The following is a 16,427-nucleotide window of genomic DNA, read 5'->3' as shown; positions in this document are numbered from 1 at the left end:
GGCCTGCGGGCTGGGCGCTCCCGTCATGGCAGGACCGTGCTCCCAGTGCGGGGAGGGATGGGCATCTCCCCCGGGGCATTCCCTGCCGTGGGGGACGGGGGCACCATGGATGGGATGGGGGCACCATGGGTGGGATGGGGGCACCCGGGAGGAATGGGGGCACCATGGGTGAAATGGGGGCACCTTGGGTGGGATGGGGGCACCATGGGTGGGATGGGGGCACTTTGGGTGGGATGGGGGCACCCGGGAGGAATGGGGGCACCATGGGTGGGACGGGGGCACCATGGGTGGGATGGGGGCACCCGGGAGGAATGGGGGCACCATGGATGGGATGGGGGCACCCGGGAGGGATGGGGGCACCCGGGAGGAATGGGGGGCACCATGGGTGGGATGGGGGCACCTTGGGTGGGATGGGGGCACCCGGGAGGGATGGGGGCACCCCGGGAGGAATGGGGGCACCCGGGAGGAATGGGGGCACCTTGGGTGGGATGGGGGCACCATGGGTGGGATGGGGGCACCCCGGGAGGAATGGGGGCACCATGGGTGGGATGGGGGGCACCCGGGAGGAATGGGGGCACCATGGGTGAAATGGGGGCACCTTGGGTGGGATGGGGGCACCCGGGTGGGATGGGGGCACCATGGGTGGGATGGGGGCACCCCGGGAGGGATGGGGGCACCATGGGTGGGACGGGGGCACCATGGGTGGGATTGGGGGCACCCGGGAGGGATGGGGGGCACCCGGGAGGGGGGGCACCATGGGTGGGATGGGGGCACCCGGGAGGGATGGGGGCACCCGGGAGGGATGGGGGCACCATGGGTGGGATGGGGGCACCCGGGAGGAATGGGGGCACCCGGGAGGGATGGGGGCACCATGGGTGGGATGGGGGCACCCGGGAGGGATGGGGGCACCCGGGAGGAATGGGGGCACCCGGGAGGGATGGGGGCACCATGGGTGGGATGGGGGCACCCGGGAGGGATGGGGGCACCATGGGTGGGATGGGGGCACCCGGGAGGGATGGGGGCACCATGGGTGGGATGGGAGCACCTTGGGTGGGACGGGGGCACCTCGGGACGGGGAGGCAGCTGAACAGGGTGGGGGACAGGGATGGGAGCACCCAGATGGGAAGGGACACCCTGGACGGATGGAGGGGACCCAGGGCACGAGGGGGACCCCAGGGCAGGGTGGCAGGAACACGGATGGAATGGGGGAGGCATGAGTAAGCTGAGAACCCCCAGATGTGTCAGAAGTGTCACCCCGCGTGGGACGGGGGGGACCAGGGGTGGGATGGGAGGTGACACCCGCATGGGACGGGGGGACCCCAACTGGGGCACCCCAGACCAGGAGAGGGAACCCAGGATGGGCTGAGGGCGGCACGGACGGGACGGGGGGAGCCCGGAACGTGCAGGGAGCCCCGGTCGCGGCGGGACCGAGCGGGGCCGGTGCGGGACCCGCGCGGAGCGGAGCGGGCCCGGCGGGGCGGCGCGAGCCCCTGCCCGGCCCCCGGTGTCGGTTTGCATCCCGGCTCCTCCCCGCCCCGCCGCCCCGCGCATTCCCGACCCTCCGGGCGGTGGCGGCGGCGGCGGCGGGGCCCGGCGGGGCCGGGGCGGGACCCCACGATGCCGCAGCTGGAACCCACGGGGGGGACGACCTGGGGGCCCCCGACGAGCTCATCGCCTTCCAGGACGAGGGCGAGGAGCAGGACAGGGCGCGGGGGCGCGGCTCGGCCCACGGGGACCTGGACGAGCTCAAGTCCTCGCTGGTCAGCGAGACCGAGAACCGGGGGGCCCCGGCGCGGCGGCCGGCCCCGGCCCCGAGGTGAGGCGGGGGGCGGCGGGGAGCCGGGGGGAGGCGCCCCCCGCCCGGCCCCGCTCCGCTCACCGCCTCTCCCCGCAGGCGGAGCGGCCCCCGCCGCCCCGGGAAAGTTTCCAGAAGCCGCGGGACTCTCTGGCAGAAGGTACCGGACCCCCCCCTCCCCGCTCCCCGCCGCATCCCCCGGGACCCGCCGGCACTTCCCAACTTCTTTGTTTCCGCCCCCGCTGCGGGCGGGACCCCTTGTGTGCCCCCCCGCCCCTCCGTGTCCTCCGCTCCTCCCCGCGGTGTCCCCCCGGGGCCGTGTCCCGCTCCCCCCGTGCGTGTCCCCCCCGTGTTCCTCTCCCCGGGGTCCTCACCCCCTCCCCCAATCCCCCCTCCGTGTGCTCCTCGCCCCCCCCGTGTGCCCACCCGCCGTGTCCCCCCTCCCCCGTGTCCCCGCCCCGGTAACCGGCCCCGGGCATGGATCGATCGGTGATCGGTGCCCCCGGGGCTCGGGACGCCCCCGTGGCTCGGGACGCCCCCGGGGCCGGCTCCGCTCGGGGGGGAGTGACCGGCACCGGCGGCCGCCACCCCCGGGACTGCCCCGCGCACCCCATCGGGGACCCCCCCAGAAAAACCAGGGACACCCCCAAGGGACCTGTCCGGGCCCCTCCCCAGCGGGGAGCCCCCAAAAGACCCCCCGAAGGGCCGTGGGCACCCCCAGAGGGCCGCACCCAGCTGCCCCCCAAGTGGGAACCCCTCGAAAATCGGGGACCCCACCCCAAGCGACTTGGGCCCCCCGAGGGACCCACCCACCCTCCACGAGAGCCAAGGACGCCCCCAAAATTCCGTCGGAGACCCCCGGAAGAAGCCGGGACCTCCCCCGAGGGATTTGGGCATCCCCGGGGTCCCCCCGCCCGCAGCCCCCTGACGCCCCCGTCCCTTCTCTCCGCAGTGCTCAGACGGCAGCAGGATGGGGCTTTCTTTAAGGGCCCCCCCTACCCCGGGTACCCCTTCCTGATGCTCCCGGAGCTGGGCAGCCCCTACCTCGCCAACGGAGCGCTCTCCCCCGGCGGAGCCCGCACCGTAAGTGCCCCCCGGACCCTCCCCTCACCTTCCGCGGGTGCTCAGACCCCCCCAAGCCGCACAGCCCGTCCTGCAGGAAAGCGACCACCTGATGCTAAAGAAAAAAACCCAAGATATTTGGTTTATTTATTTTATTTTTGGCTCACTTCGCCCCTTTTTGGGGGGGAGCTTTGAGGGGGGTGGGGAGTTTGGGGGGGCTTCGCTCCGGGGGACCCGCCCCGAAACCTGACCCTGAGCTGCTGCTTTTCTCATTTAAAAGGGTTTTAAAGCCGTTAATGGGCCGACATTGGCCGCGGGGGGAGAAGTGATTAAGCAAATTGAGCGAGAACTGGGGGGGGGGAGAGGGGGAGCGACCCCCTCCCCTCAGCAGAGTCCCTCGACCCCCAAACCATCCCGCTCAACCTCGGGCAGCATCCTAGAGTGATTTGAGGGATGTGAAGGTGCTTTAGGAACACAAGGGGTTCCTACAGGGCCATCCCGGGAGGAATTCTGAGCCCCCCCGGGGGAGGAGGGAATTCTCAGCCCTCCGGGGGTCCCGACCCCTCGGGGGGGGGGGGATGCTGACAGCGGAACTCCCCTCGCTCCTGATTGTCCAGGTGGAATCTCGCTTTTCCACACGTTATTTCTCCGGATCCACAGGGAACTGCGTTCCCGCGTGGAATTTGCATGGGAGAACAGTGTTTGTGGTGGTTCGGAATCCCGGACCCCGGCTGCTTCGCCCGGAGGGTTTTCCGTATTTTCGGGGTTTCCCTACTTTTGCTTTCCTGGAAGCAACTGGTTGGAGCGGCCGTGAAGTGCAAATCCCGGGATGGGGAGGGCAGATAAGCTAATTATCCCGGCCGGATAAAGGTTGTATTCCCAATTTGTCACTCCTGGGATTAGGAGGTTTTGGAGATGAAGCCGGACTGACCGCGATGCCAAACACTGGCAGAGAATCCGGGATAATGAGCAGCGATTGGGCTCGGGATCCGTCACAAGCGGCCACTAACGATGATTTAATGAATCCCAGAAAGGGGATTAATTAACAGGGGCTGGGGCGGGTGTCCCCTCCCGGATGTTTCAGAGGGATGGCTGGGTTGGGAAAGCGTGGATTTGGGCTGAATTCCGACGGAATGGGGCCTCCGGTTAGTGAGGGGTGTGTGTGGAGATGCTGGGGGCGGGTTAGGTGAGTTTTGTGATGCTCTGGATCGCACGGGAGAGCAGCAGAGCTCTGTGCCCAGCACCAAGCCCCTTCTGTGGGCTCCCACGGCGTGCAGCACAGGGATCCCCCAGATCCCAGGATGGGCACAGCGTCCCTGATCCCGTATTGGATCCATGTGGGCACAGCACCCCGACCCTGAACCAGACCCAGCAAGGCTCAGCATCCTCAATCAAACAGAGCACAGCAGGACAGGGCATCCTTGGTCCTGCTCTGGATCCATCTGGGCACAGCACCCTGACCCTGAAGCAGACCCAGCAAGGCTCAGCATCCTCAGTCAAACAGAAGAGTCAGGACAGAGCATCCTTGGTCCAGGTCTGGATCCAGCTGGGCACAGCACCTGTGATCCTGTGCAGCATCCTCAACCCCACCCGAGATCCTGCTGGCTCAACGCACTTGATCTCCTGTTGGATCCTGTTCCTGACCCCTCCGGGCATCCCTGACCCCGTCCTGGATCCGTGTGGGTGCAGCATCCTGGACCTGACCCTGGATCCGTGCAGGCTCAGCCTCCTCGCTCCACACTGCTGCCTTCTGGGAACAGAATCCTCGCTGGAGCTGGACACAGCACCTGGATCCATCCAGGCACAGCTGGACACAGCGCCCCAGTCCCCCCTGACACATCCAGGCAGATCCTCCCAGCCCTGTGCTGGCAGCAGCGTCCCCCTGGCTCCAGCCCCACGGCCCCAGGGCGCCGCGCTCCAAACCCGCCTCCCACCCTCACCCTCGGGATGAGCCTGGACACGCGGGGCTCCGGGGTGGCAGGAGGCACAGCCTGCCTTCGGAACCATCTTTCCCCCGTTTCCTTCTTGGTTTTGCCCCAGTGTTGGGGGGAAGGAGCTGATCTGCAGGACGCAGCCATCCCGTGGCACCCAGCCTCGTGTGTCACAGCCAGGTGCTGTGGATTGAAGGGGAAGAAAGATTTTAGGAGAAGAAACCCAAACCCCAAATGATCTCCATGGCCAGGAGGTGCTCGGAGGAGGTGGCCAGGAAGGTGGTGGAGGGATCCTGGGGATGGATGAGTCTGCAGGTGCCAGCACTGATCTGACAGCCAAACAGCTGGAGGACTTATTTGGAATACTGGGAATTCTGCATTTCTGCACTCCAAAATCTTTAGAAATCTGAGATGTCTATGGAAATCTGGGAAATATTTAGGAATCTGGTTACACAGTGCCTTCCCACACTCCAGACCAGGAGAAGTCACATCCCTGTGCCAACCCACCAAGCACCAATGGATGGATGCTCCTGCTCTCCAATCTCTGAGAATTCACTTTGCTCCTGGGTTACTTCCAGCTGGGACCCTGGCATTTGGGAAGTCTCCGTGGTCCCCAGAATCACTTTCCTGGCAGTTTCTGCCCAGGTAGAATTTTGGGGGCTCTGCTCTGATGGCGAAGGAATTTGTTGGAATCTAACGATGGCGTTGTTTGAAGCAGCGTTCCTGCCAATTTTCCTCAATTCCAATCAGGAACTGGGGACCTGTGAGGCTGTGTTTGGCTCCTTGGGATCATTCCCAACAACACAAAGGTCTCCAAGGTGGATGGAGAGGGAATACTCTGGATGTGCATGAGCTGGATGGATGCAAATCCCCATTGCCACAATGCCGGATCCATTCCATCAGGATGGTGTGGAGCTGATGGGTTTTACCCCAAACCCAGAATGACAGGGATCCATACTGGGTAAAACCTCATCCCAGCATCTCCCTCCCGCTTGGGAAGTGGATGGGAACCAGGCACGGAGCAGCGACCATGCACAGGATTGGCACCATTCCCAAAAAAACCAGTTTAACCCCAGGAATTCGAGTCTGGAGGCGAGGATTTAAATAAATCCAAACCTTCCTCAGGCGTGGAATTCCATCCAAACAGCTCTCCCGACGCCGTGCCGGTGTAATTAATGCACCTCGGTGTAATTAATGCGCCTCGCCAGGCTGCGATCCCAAAATAAATGAGGGAAAAATCCATAACCTGGACTTGTTCCGGCTTTTTTTGCGCCACTCCTGCGATGAATTCCCGAGGATACAGAGCCCTATCTGTCTCCTAAGGAAAATAGATCCTTAACTGCGCTGCTGCCAAGGAAAATGATTAAAATACAGATTTTTGGCAGGGAAAAGGGCTGCTCCAAAAACCGGGCGGGTCTTGCTGGCGGTGCTGGCAGAGCCTGGAGGGATTTTGGCACTGGGATGCGATGGAGGTGTTGGAATGGGGGGATTTTTCTGGCGTGGGGGCCTGCTGGATGCTCAGCATCCTGGGACCACGGCGGTTCCTCCTCCTCCCTGCGGCACTAATTGGGGATTTTCTGCTTTATTTGGGATTCGCCCCCCACCAGCGCCGCCTTCCTTCCCCACCTGGTAAATATGAAGGGAAAACCCTGTTTTTCCCCCACTTTTTGGCTTGTGCTCGTTGCTGTGTGCAGCTGCTGGGCTGATCCAGCCCTCCCCGGCCCCGAGCCCTCCCCGTGCCTCAGTTTCCCCGCTCCCAGACTCTGCAGAGCTGCCGCACACAATGGCCCCTTTATCCCGCTCCTTAATTATGCTCTTCGGCTAATTACCCCGCGGGCGGGGTTTGCAGACCTACGGGAGGTTTCCACCCCCCGAATCTCCCTCCTCCCTCCTTTTCTAACACGATTCCCAAATTAAAGCGATGAAGTAAGTGCTCGGGGCGCCTCTGCTCAGCCCTGGGATTGTTCCGGGACTGAGGCGCATTCATCATCCTTCTGGAATTCCCAGCAGCTGCTTTTCATTAGTTTTCCTTCCTTGAAGTCGCGGGCGGGAGCCTGGGAGGGAAGAGGAACCCGGGGGGAAGTGCCCGGTGCATCCTGGATGGAGGAAGAGGAGGGATAAGGGAAGAAGGGGTTGGAACCAGGACCAGTTGTGTTGTGTTTTCCTCTCTGGGAGTCTGGGGAAAGGGGATGGAGGTGGGGAGGCTGCCCGAGGAGGAGGAGGAGGAGGAGGAGGGCCCATGTGCCCCTGCTCGGTTTGCCTTTTTTCTGGTGGTTTTTTGGCGAGGATTTCAGCCTGTGTGTTCAGCCCGGGGGTCCCTGGGGATCTTGGGGGTCCCTGGGGCTGCTGGTGAGGGCTTGGCAGAGGGCAGGGCTGGAGCTGGCTGTGCCGGCGCCAGCCCCAGCTCCGGGACAGGGCTGCTGGTGCTGGGCAGGCTGAGCCTGCTGCTCCCGCTGGGATCCCCCAGAGGATGCAGGACATCAATGGATCCGTTGAGGGAGCTGCAGACAAAAGCCCGGGCCAGCAGCAGGGCTTGGGGCCACGGCCTGTGGGGACAGGGAGCAGGGGGTGGGAGCTGGGGTCCTCTGTGGGTGGGGAGGCTCGGGATGCTCAGGGCACCCAGTGTGGAGCAGGGCCAGGGTCAGCCTGGGCTGTCCCCGCTGCTGTCCCCATGGTAGTGCTCCAGCCTCATCCACAGCATCCATCCCATCCATCCCATCCCATTCCCATCCCATTGATCCCATCCCATCCCACTGATCCCATTCCCATCCCATTGATCCCATCCCATCCCATCCCATCCAATCCCATCCCACTGATCCCATTCCCATCCCATTGATCCCACTGATCCCATTCCCATCCCATCCCATTGATCCCATCCCATCCCATCCCACCCATCTCATTCCCATCCCATTCCCATCCCATCACCTTCCTCTGGGACCCAGCTCTCCCCAGGCTGGGGACATGGCATGTGTGGATGGAGATCAGGTTGCACAAGTGCCACCTCTCCAAGCTCATCCCAAACTGAGGTTTGCTTTTTTTTTTTAGCTTATTTTTCATCTCCCAGCCACTTTTCCCACTTGTCCTTCCCACCCCAGCCCCTTGGGCATTTCCCGTCTGGTGCCTGTGGCTGTGGTATGGGAATGGACAAACAGCTGCTGTTAGGGTGTCACAAACCCTCATTCCCACCTCGAAATCCCCGTCCCCAGCTGGGACACCCTTTGCCGGGCTGGTGTCACCCAAAAAATGCCCAAAGGGAACGTGGAGATGTCGCCTGCATCAACCCCACATCAGCCTGTAGAAACCCTAACTCCTGATGGGACAACAACTCTTATTTTGGGGGATTTTGGAGGTTCTCCCTGGGACGTGGGGGTGCAGGAGACCCTCCCAGGAGTCTCCTGGCTGGGATTTGTCATCCTGGTGCTCATGGGCAACATCTGGAGGAGATTATTTGGCTGGGAAGCGGATGGATGGCGGGGGTGGGGGAGAGATTTATGTCTGCTTGCCTGGGCTGTAAATCCAGCTGTAATTGGGATTTCTGCCTCCCCAGTTATCCCAGGGAATGCAGCAGCTGTGGGGCCGGGATGCTCCTGGCTTTGCTCCCTGCCTGTTGGCATTGGGGGGATTTGCTGGAGGAACTGGAGGATGCATTGAGCCCAGAATCCCCATTTCTCTCAAAAATCCCATTCCCTGTCACTCCTGGAGCCAGATTTGGGTGGTTTTTGCCCAAACAATCCAGTGACACTGCTCAAAGCTGGCTCTGGGGATGCCATGGGGCTGCAGTGGCCACACCTGGACAAAGATTTTGGGGGCCTGCATTAAACATCCTACAAACGCCCATTTTCTGCCCTAAGGCTTGGCCTGTCCTGTCTGGGCTGGCGTGATTTTGGGATGAATTTTGGGGGAAAAGGGAGCAGAGGGACAGCAGGACCAGGACAGAGGGACAGGAGGGGCTGGGACACACAGCTGGGTGATGGAACCCTGGGACAGGGTGACAAACCGCTCTGGGACACGGGCCATGGGCACGTGCAGCTGCCAGGACCTGCAGCCCTGGGTGGGACACGGCAGGACCCACAGTGGGACCGCAGCCCCACCAGGGGCTGGTGCCTGGGCAGAGCAGGAGGAATGGAAATCCTCTGGTGAACGCCCCCAGCTGGACCTCAGGGCATCCCTGGCTCCTTCTCCTGGGTCTGGGGGCTCCCAGGGGGCTGGGCTCCAGCAGGGAAGGGGTTACCCCTGCTTTTAATTGGTGGTAACGAGGACCCAGGGCTGGCTCTAATCTCTCTGGAATGTGACCGATTTTCAACTATTTTCCTCTCTTTATTTTTTTTTTTCTGCTGTTTCACAGCTCAGTCCCCAGTGCGGGGACTGTGCCGTGCCGGGGGGTGCTGCCTGGGGGTCCTGGAAGGGTTAACGCTGCCCCCACCTCCTGCCGGCTTTTTTCTCCAGCTGCCCCGGCTCAGGCGGGTTTGTGTTTGGGGAAATTCCTGCAGCAGCTGCTGCAGCCGCGGTCCCACATTCCCACATTCTGCAGCCCTGGCATCTCCAGGGACCCTCCCTCCCTCCTGCTGCCCTCGGGAAGGGCCTCTGGCCCCCCAACCACGCGCAATCCCCTTTTTGGGGTGCCAGGGAGACACCCCAGTGTCACAGCGGGATGTTAACCCAGAAAGGGAGAAAACTTCCCAAACCTCTCTGCCCATGGGTTGTGGGGTCCTCGGCTGGCTGTGCGGGCGAGGCTGGGGTATTTGGGGGTCAGAGGGTTGCTTCTGAGCTAGGGAATATTTTAGGGTTGGGGGGAAGTTTTGGGGCTGGGGAATCTTGTGGGGATAGGGTTGTTTTGGAGGGCTGTGGGAATGTTTTGGGGCTGAGTGGGATGCTTCAGGGTTGGGGGTGCTTTGGGCTCAGAGGGTGTTTGAGGCCAGGGCTGGGGTGATTTTGGGGCAGGGTATTTTTTGGGGCAGGGTTTTTTGGGGCAGGGGGTTTTTGGGGCCAGGGCTGTGTGGGGTCCCTGCAGGGCAGTGTCCATCCCTCCCACAGTACCTGCAGATGAAGTGGCCGCTGCTGGACGTCCCGGCCGGGGCCACGCTCAAGGACAGGAGCTCGCCCTCGCCCGCCCACCTGGTGAGAGAGAGCAGCCCCCAGACCCCGGGGGGTTCACAGCACCCCCAGAACCCCCACAGGCCTGCCAGGGACCCTCTCCCATGCCATGGGGGGGATTCGGGGGTCGTTTGGGCTGGGGAGGGATCTTAAAGAGCAAAGGGGGTAGGGAGACCCCCAGTGGGGCAGGGACACCCCCAGTGGGGCAGGGGCACCCCCAGTGGGGCAGGGACACCTCCAGTGGGGCAGGGGCACCTCCAGTGGGGCAGGGGCACCCCCAGTGGGGCAGGGGCACCCCCAGTGGGGCAGGGACACCTCCAGTGGGGCAGGGGCACCCCCAGTGGGGCAGGGGCACCCCCAGTGGGGCAGGGGCGCCGTCCCTGGGGCAGGTTTAGGGCTGGTGGGGCGCCCTGGCCGTGCTGAGCCCTGCCCCTGTGCTCTCCCCGCAGTCCAACAAGGTGCCCGTGGTGCAGCACGCCCACCACATGCACCCCCTGACGCCGCTCATCACCTACAGCAGCGAGCCCTTCCCGCCTGGGTCACCGCCCGGGCACCTGAGCCCTGAGATCGACCCCAAAACGGGTGAGCGGGGCTGGGGGGACACACTGGCGGGGGGCTCTGGGGTGCTCACGGGAAGGTGCTGGGGGGCACGGGGGGCTCCCTGGCTGCCCTACCCCTGCTCTGACCGCTCCTCCTGCCCCCTCTGCCCCTCACAGGGATCCCACGGCCGCCGCACCCCCCCGAGCTGCCCCCCTACTACCCCCTGTCCCCCGGGGCCGTGGGGCAGCTGCCGCCCCCGCTGGGCTGGCTCGTGCCACAGTAAGGACGGGGGGCACGGGGGCTGGGGGCTGGGAGGGGGCACGGGCAGGGGGTTTGGGGTGCTGGGAGGGGGCTGGGGCAGAGTTTGGGGTGCTGGGAGGGGTCTGGCTGTGCTGGGAGGGGGCTGGCTGTGCCCAGAGGCAGTTTTGGGGTGCTGGGAAGGGGCTAGGGCAGAGTTTGGGGTGCTGGGAGGGGTCTGGCTGTGCTGGGAGGGGGCTGGCTGTGCCCAGAGGCAGTTTTGGGGTGCTGGGAAGGGGCTGGGGCAGAGTTTGGGGTGCTGGGAGGGGTCTGGCTGTGCCCGGGGGCAGAATTTGGGGTCCTGGCGGGGTGGGAAGGGAGGGACTCCCCGCTGCTGGAAAATTTGGGAATCCTGCAGATGGACAGAGCAGCCCAGGGGTGCCCACGAAGTGGAAAAGGATCTTTTTTCCCCAAAAAGCTCGTGTTTTTGTAGGCAAGGACAGCCCGTGTACTCCATCCCTGCCGGGGGCTTCCGGCACCCCTACCCCGCCCTGGCCATGAACGCCTCCATGTCCAGGTGGGGCTGGGGGTATGGGGTGGGTTTGGGGTCTCTGGGGCAGATTTGGGGTCTCGGGGGTGGGTTTGGGGTCTCTGGGGTGGGTTTGGGGTCTCTGGGGTGGATTTGGGGTTTCTGGGGTAGATTTGGGGTTTCTAGGGCAGATTTGAGGTTTCTAGGGTGGATTTGGGGTTTCTAGGGCAGATTTGGGGTTTCTGGGGTAGATTTGGGGTTTCTAGGGCAGATTTGAGGTTTTTGGGGTGGATTTGGGGTTTCTAGGGCAGATTTGAGGTTTCTAGGGTGGATTTGGGGTTTCTAGGGCAGATTTGAGGTTTTTGGGGTGGATTTGGGGTGTCTGGGGTAGATTTGAGGTCTCTAGGGTGGGCTGGGGTTCCAGCACGGTTTTGGGGTTTCCGGCGTGCATTTTGGGGTCCGGCACGTTCTCGGGGTTCCCAGCTGGGTTGGGGCAGGTGCTCTCTGAGCGCGGGCGGTTCTGGGGGGTCCCTGGCTGTCTGTCCCACCCCTGCTGTCTGTCCCCTGCGCAGTTTGATGTCCAGCCGCTTCTCCCCGCACGTGGTGCCGCCCCCCGCGCACGGGCTGCACCCCTCGGGCATCCCCCACCCCACCATCGTCTCCCCCATCGTCAAGCAGGAGCCCCCCCAGCCCAGCTCCAGCCCCGCAGGCACCTCGTGAGTGGGGACAGGGACGGGGGGGTCCTGACCCGCGGTGCTGCTCGCAGGGGTCCCAGGGCGAGGAAAGAGAACCTTGACTCCGTGTGTCAGAAGGCTGATTTATTATTTTGTGGTGTATATTATATTAAAATGATATAATATATCATAAATTAAAATTTTAATTTAAAAGTTAAATTTAAAATTTTAAAAAATTAAAAATTTAAAATTTAAAATTTAAATTAATATATTATATTAAATTATATATTAATATATTATAAAAGATAATATATTGTATATTATTATAGTATGTATTATTAATAGTATATTAATACATTATGATATATTAAGATATTATAGTGTAATATTTTATATTATGGATGAATTTATTATAATACATTCATATATTATAATATTGTAATGTATAAATGATATATTAATATATAGTAAATGATATATGGGTATATTATAATATATAAAATATTGTATATAGTTATATTATATATAATTGATTATATATTAATATACTATGCTATATTAATGTAACATTTTATATTATGTGATATATATTTATATATTATAATATATATATTAATGTATTATAGTATTATAATATATGAATGATATATTAATATATTATATTAAAGTGGTATATTGAAACTATACTAAAAGAATAGAAGAGAGGATTTCATCAGAAAGCTAGCAAAGAATAGAAAGAAATGATAATAAAAGAATAGAAAATAATGATAATGAAATCTTGTGACGGACCAGAGAGTCCGAGACAGCTGGACTGTGATTGGCCATTAATTAGATACAACCACATGAGACCAATCACAGATGCACCGGTTGCATTGCACAGCAGCAGATAACCATTGGTTACATTTTGTTCCTGAGGCCTCTCAGCTTCTCAGGAGGAAGAAATCCTAACGAAGGGATTTTTCATAAAATGTGTCTGATTTTTCATAAAGCGTGTCCGTGGCACTGACCCCCTGTCCCGCTGTCCCCGGCAGGAAATCCCCCGTGGCTGTGAAGAAGGAGGAGGAGAAGAAGCCGCACATCAAGAAGCCTCTGAACGCCTTCATGCTGTACATGAAGGAGATGAGGGCCAAGGTGGTGGCCGAGTGCACGCTGAAGGAGAGCGCGGCCATCAACCAGATCCTGGGACGGAGGGTACGGGCGGGACAGGGACCCTGCAGAGCCCCCACACCTGGGCACTGCCAGCCCGGGGAGCCCCCACACCTGGGCACTGCCCCAGGGACCCTGCAGAGCCCCCACACCTGGGCACTGCCAGCCCGGGGAGCCCCCACACCTGGGCACTGCCAGCCCAGGGAACTGCTGGGGACCTGGGATGGGGAGGGATGGAGCTCCGCAGCCCAGGGCAGCAGGTGCTTGGGGTCAGCAGTGTGGATTTGGGGATTCCAGCCGCCTCTGGGGTCCCCAGCGTGGCTCTGGGGGTCCCCGGGGTGGCTCTGGGGTGTCTGGGGTCCCCAGCGTGGATTCTGGGGTTCCTGGGGTGGCTGTGGGGGTTCCTGGGGCAGTTCTGGGGTCCCCAGCGTGCTGTCCCCGCAGTGGCACTCGCTCTCCCGGGAGGAGCAGGCCAAGTACTACGAGCTGGCGCGGAAGGAGCGGCAGCTGCACTCGCAGCTCTACCCGACCTGGTCAGCGCGGGACAACTACGTACGTGTGACCCCCCCCGGGGCCCCCAGCCCCTTCCTGGGGTCTGGCTGCTGGGGAGGGGGCTGGCTGTGCCCGGGGGCAGAGTTTGGGGTACTGGGAGGGGTCTAGCTGTGCTCGAGGGCAGAGTTTGGGGTGCTTGGAATGGTCTGGCTGTGCTCAGGGCCAAAATTCAAGCTGCTGGGGCAGCGTGTGACGGTTCCAAGCCCCTCCACGCGCTCTCCCAGCCATGTTTCCCACCCCAGCACCCCCGTGGCGGCCAGGAGCCGCGGCAGGAGCTGAGACTCTCTCGTTCAGGGCAAGAAGAAGAAGCGGAAGCGCGAGAAGCTGGCCCAGCAGCAGCAGCAGCAGCAGCAGCAGGGCCCCGATGCCGACGGTGAGTGCCCCCCGTGCCCCTCACTGACAGGGCCCCAGGTCTTCTGATTAAGCTTAACCCCGAGCAAGGCAGCCTTTATTTATCTGGGTAACTCAGTCCCTCTGGCAGACAGAGTGCCCAAATACCCACGCTGCTGCTCGACACCGTGGCTACCTTTGGCAAGCTAAGTGATTCTCAGCTCATTAGTGATTATCAGCTCTCTTGGGATTTCAGCTTGAGCTTGCCAAAAGCGCCATAGGGTTGCAGTTATTACGGCGCACAGGTAGAAGTTGAGGAGGGTGAGTTTAGGGTTGTAGACGATAATGATTGATATTCAGCCTAGGTGGGAGATGGAAGAAAAGGCTAGAATCCTAGGGGTAGAAGCAGACAGCGAGAGAGAAGGGTCTTGGCGTTCCACAGCGATGGTTTTATTGAGGGGTCTGTGAAGGATTCCAGCAACAGCTCTTCTGTCAAATGGGCTAAAACAGCCCCTTTTTTTAATAGGGTATATGGGGATCCAAACTTGTCCAATAGTAAGGGTTAGGGAAAAGTGACCTATGGGGTTACAGAGATAAGCTATGGGTCGAGAAGCTGAAGACAGGAGCTTATTTTGCTGTCTCATCATGACTCAGCAGTTCCTACTGTAAAGTCTCAATCCTCCAGGGAGCTCTAGCCAGCTCCATGGGGTCTGCTACACCTCACGCCGTGCCTGTCCCCTCATGCCGCTGCCTGTCCCCTCACGCTGTCCCTGTCCCCTCACGCCCCCCCGCCGTCCCTGTCCCCTCACGCCGTCCCTGTCCCCTCACGCCCCCTGCGCCCCTCACACCGTCCCTGTCCCCTCACGCTGTCCCTGTCCCCTCACGCCGTCCCTGTCCCCTCACGCCCCCCACGCCCCCTCACGCCGTCCCTGCGCCCCTCACACCGTGCCTGTCCCCTCACACCGTCCCTGCGCCCCTCACACCGTGCCTGTCCCCTCACGCTGTCCCTGTCCCCTCACGCCGTCCCTGTCCCCTCACACCCCCCGCCCCCCTCACGCCGTCCCTGTCCCCTCACACTGTCCCTGTCCCCTCACGCCCCCCGCGCCCCTCACACCGTCCCTGTCCCTTCAGGCTCGCTGCCCGCCCGGAGCAAGAAGCCCTGCGTGGTGCCCTTCCTGCCCGAGAAGCCGTGCCCCAGCCCGGCCTCGTCGCACGGCTCCATGCTGGACTCCCCGGCCACGCCGTCGGCCGCCCTGGCCTCTCCGGCCGCGCCGGCCGCCACGCACTCGGAGCAGGCCCAGCCGCTCTCGCTCACCACCAAGCCCGAGGCCCGGGCCCAGCTCAGCAAATCCTCCTCCTCCTCCTCCTCCTCCTCCTCCTCGCTGCTCTCCAGGCCCGTCCCCTTCGCCTCGGGGACCCCCTCGGCCCTGCTGGGCTCCCCTCCTGGCGCCATGCCGGCCGCCCTGGCCGCGCTGCAGACGCAGCCGCTGTCCCTGGTCACCAAACCTGCTGACTGAGGGACAAACCTCCCCTCCTGTCCTTCCCCACCCTGTCCCCTCCCCGCTGTACATTGCAGAAGCCACAATCAAGATTCGAACGCAGCCAAAACCGTTATTGGTCAATATTTGACCCTTTCTGAACTCTTTGGGGAGCAGGCTCTGGAGGGAAGGGGCTTTCTGCTCAGAGCTGCTGCCAGCGGTCAACCTAAAGACTGTTTTTATTAAAAAAAAAGGAGAGAAAACAAAAAAAAAGGGAAAAAAAATAATGGAATAGACCCTCCAGAAGGTGCCGCCGAGGGGGATCTCTGAGGGAGGAACTGATGCCCATCGCTGCCGTGGGGCACGGGGATGGACCCTCACGGTGGTGCCAGCCCCAAACACGGCAGGCGTGGGCTGGAACTGGCTCTCCGTCCCGGATCCAGGAGCAGGAACGCCTCCAGCTGCTCCCACCATCCTGCTCCACGCCCTGGCATGGAGCTGGTGCTGCTCCGCTGGTGCTGCTCCTGCCCTCGCTCCTGCTGGGCTGGGCAGGGCCTGGGGCTGAGCCCTGGGGGGTTGTGTTTTTATCACCTCAAAAAATCCTGTTATTTTTCACAAAAGGAAATAAAAACTGCAGCTGCAGCCGGCGGTGTGAGTGTGGTCTGTGTGGGAAGTGCTCGCCTCTTTTCCTCTGCCACTTTCCTGGGAAATACCTCGGGATGGAATTCCTGCTCCCGAGGTCCAGCATCCTTAAATACCTCTGTCCATGGGCTCAGGGGGATTTTGGGGTGCCACCAACAGGGTACAGTTTGCTGGAGTCACCCAGGCATCAGGACAGGGGGCGTTGGGTGAACCAGTGCCTGAGGAGCCGGGCACTGGGAGTTACTGGTGTGTGCTGGGTGCTCTGGGGCTGCTTCTTCCAAACCAGGCAGGAAAAGGGACCAGCAGGAAACCAACCCGATGGATTTTCAGCCCACTTGGAGCCCTCATTCAGCTCCATACTTGGGTGTATCAGGACTCTTCCCTCTCCTCATATTTCAGCAGAAAAAAAACCCCCAA

General features: G+C 61.2%; 1 protein-coding gene across 1 annotated transcript; it reads left to right on the top strand.

The window, feature by feature from the left end:
* The first annotated feature begins 1,617 nt into the window (after positions 1 to 1,617).
* TCF7L1 (transcription factor 7 like 1) lies at positions 1,618 to 16,003 on the top strand. Its single transcript, XM_030964108.1, is given in 14 exon segments — positions 1,618 to 1,633; positions 1,636 to 1,776; positions 1,779 to 1,816; positions 1,895 to 1,955; positions 2,748 to 2,878; positions 9,823 to 9,906; positions 10,332 to 10,464; positions 10,599 to 10,701; positions 11,153 to 11,236; positions 11,761 to 11,904; positions 12,894 to 13,053; positions 13,453 to 13,560; positions 13,855 to 13,933; positions 15,022 to 16,003. Coding segments are annotated over 14 exon segments (1,668 nt in total). The 3' UTR covers positions 15,408 to 16,003.
* Positions 16,004 to 16,427: the final 424 nt, after the last annotated feature.

The sequence above is a fragment of the Camarhynchus parvulus genome, chromosome 22 (assembly GCF_901933205.1).
Source record: "Camarhynchus parvulus chromosome 22, STF_HiC, whole genome shotgun sequence".
In the NCBI taxonomy this organism is placed as follows: Eukaryota; Metazoa; Chordata; class Aves; order Passeriformes; family Thraupidae; genus Camarhynchus; species Camarhynchus parvulus.
This window is presented reverse-complemented; position numbering and strand designations above follow the sequence as displayed.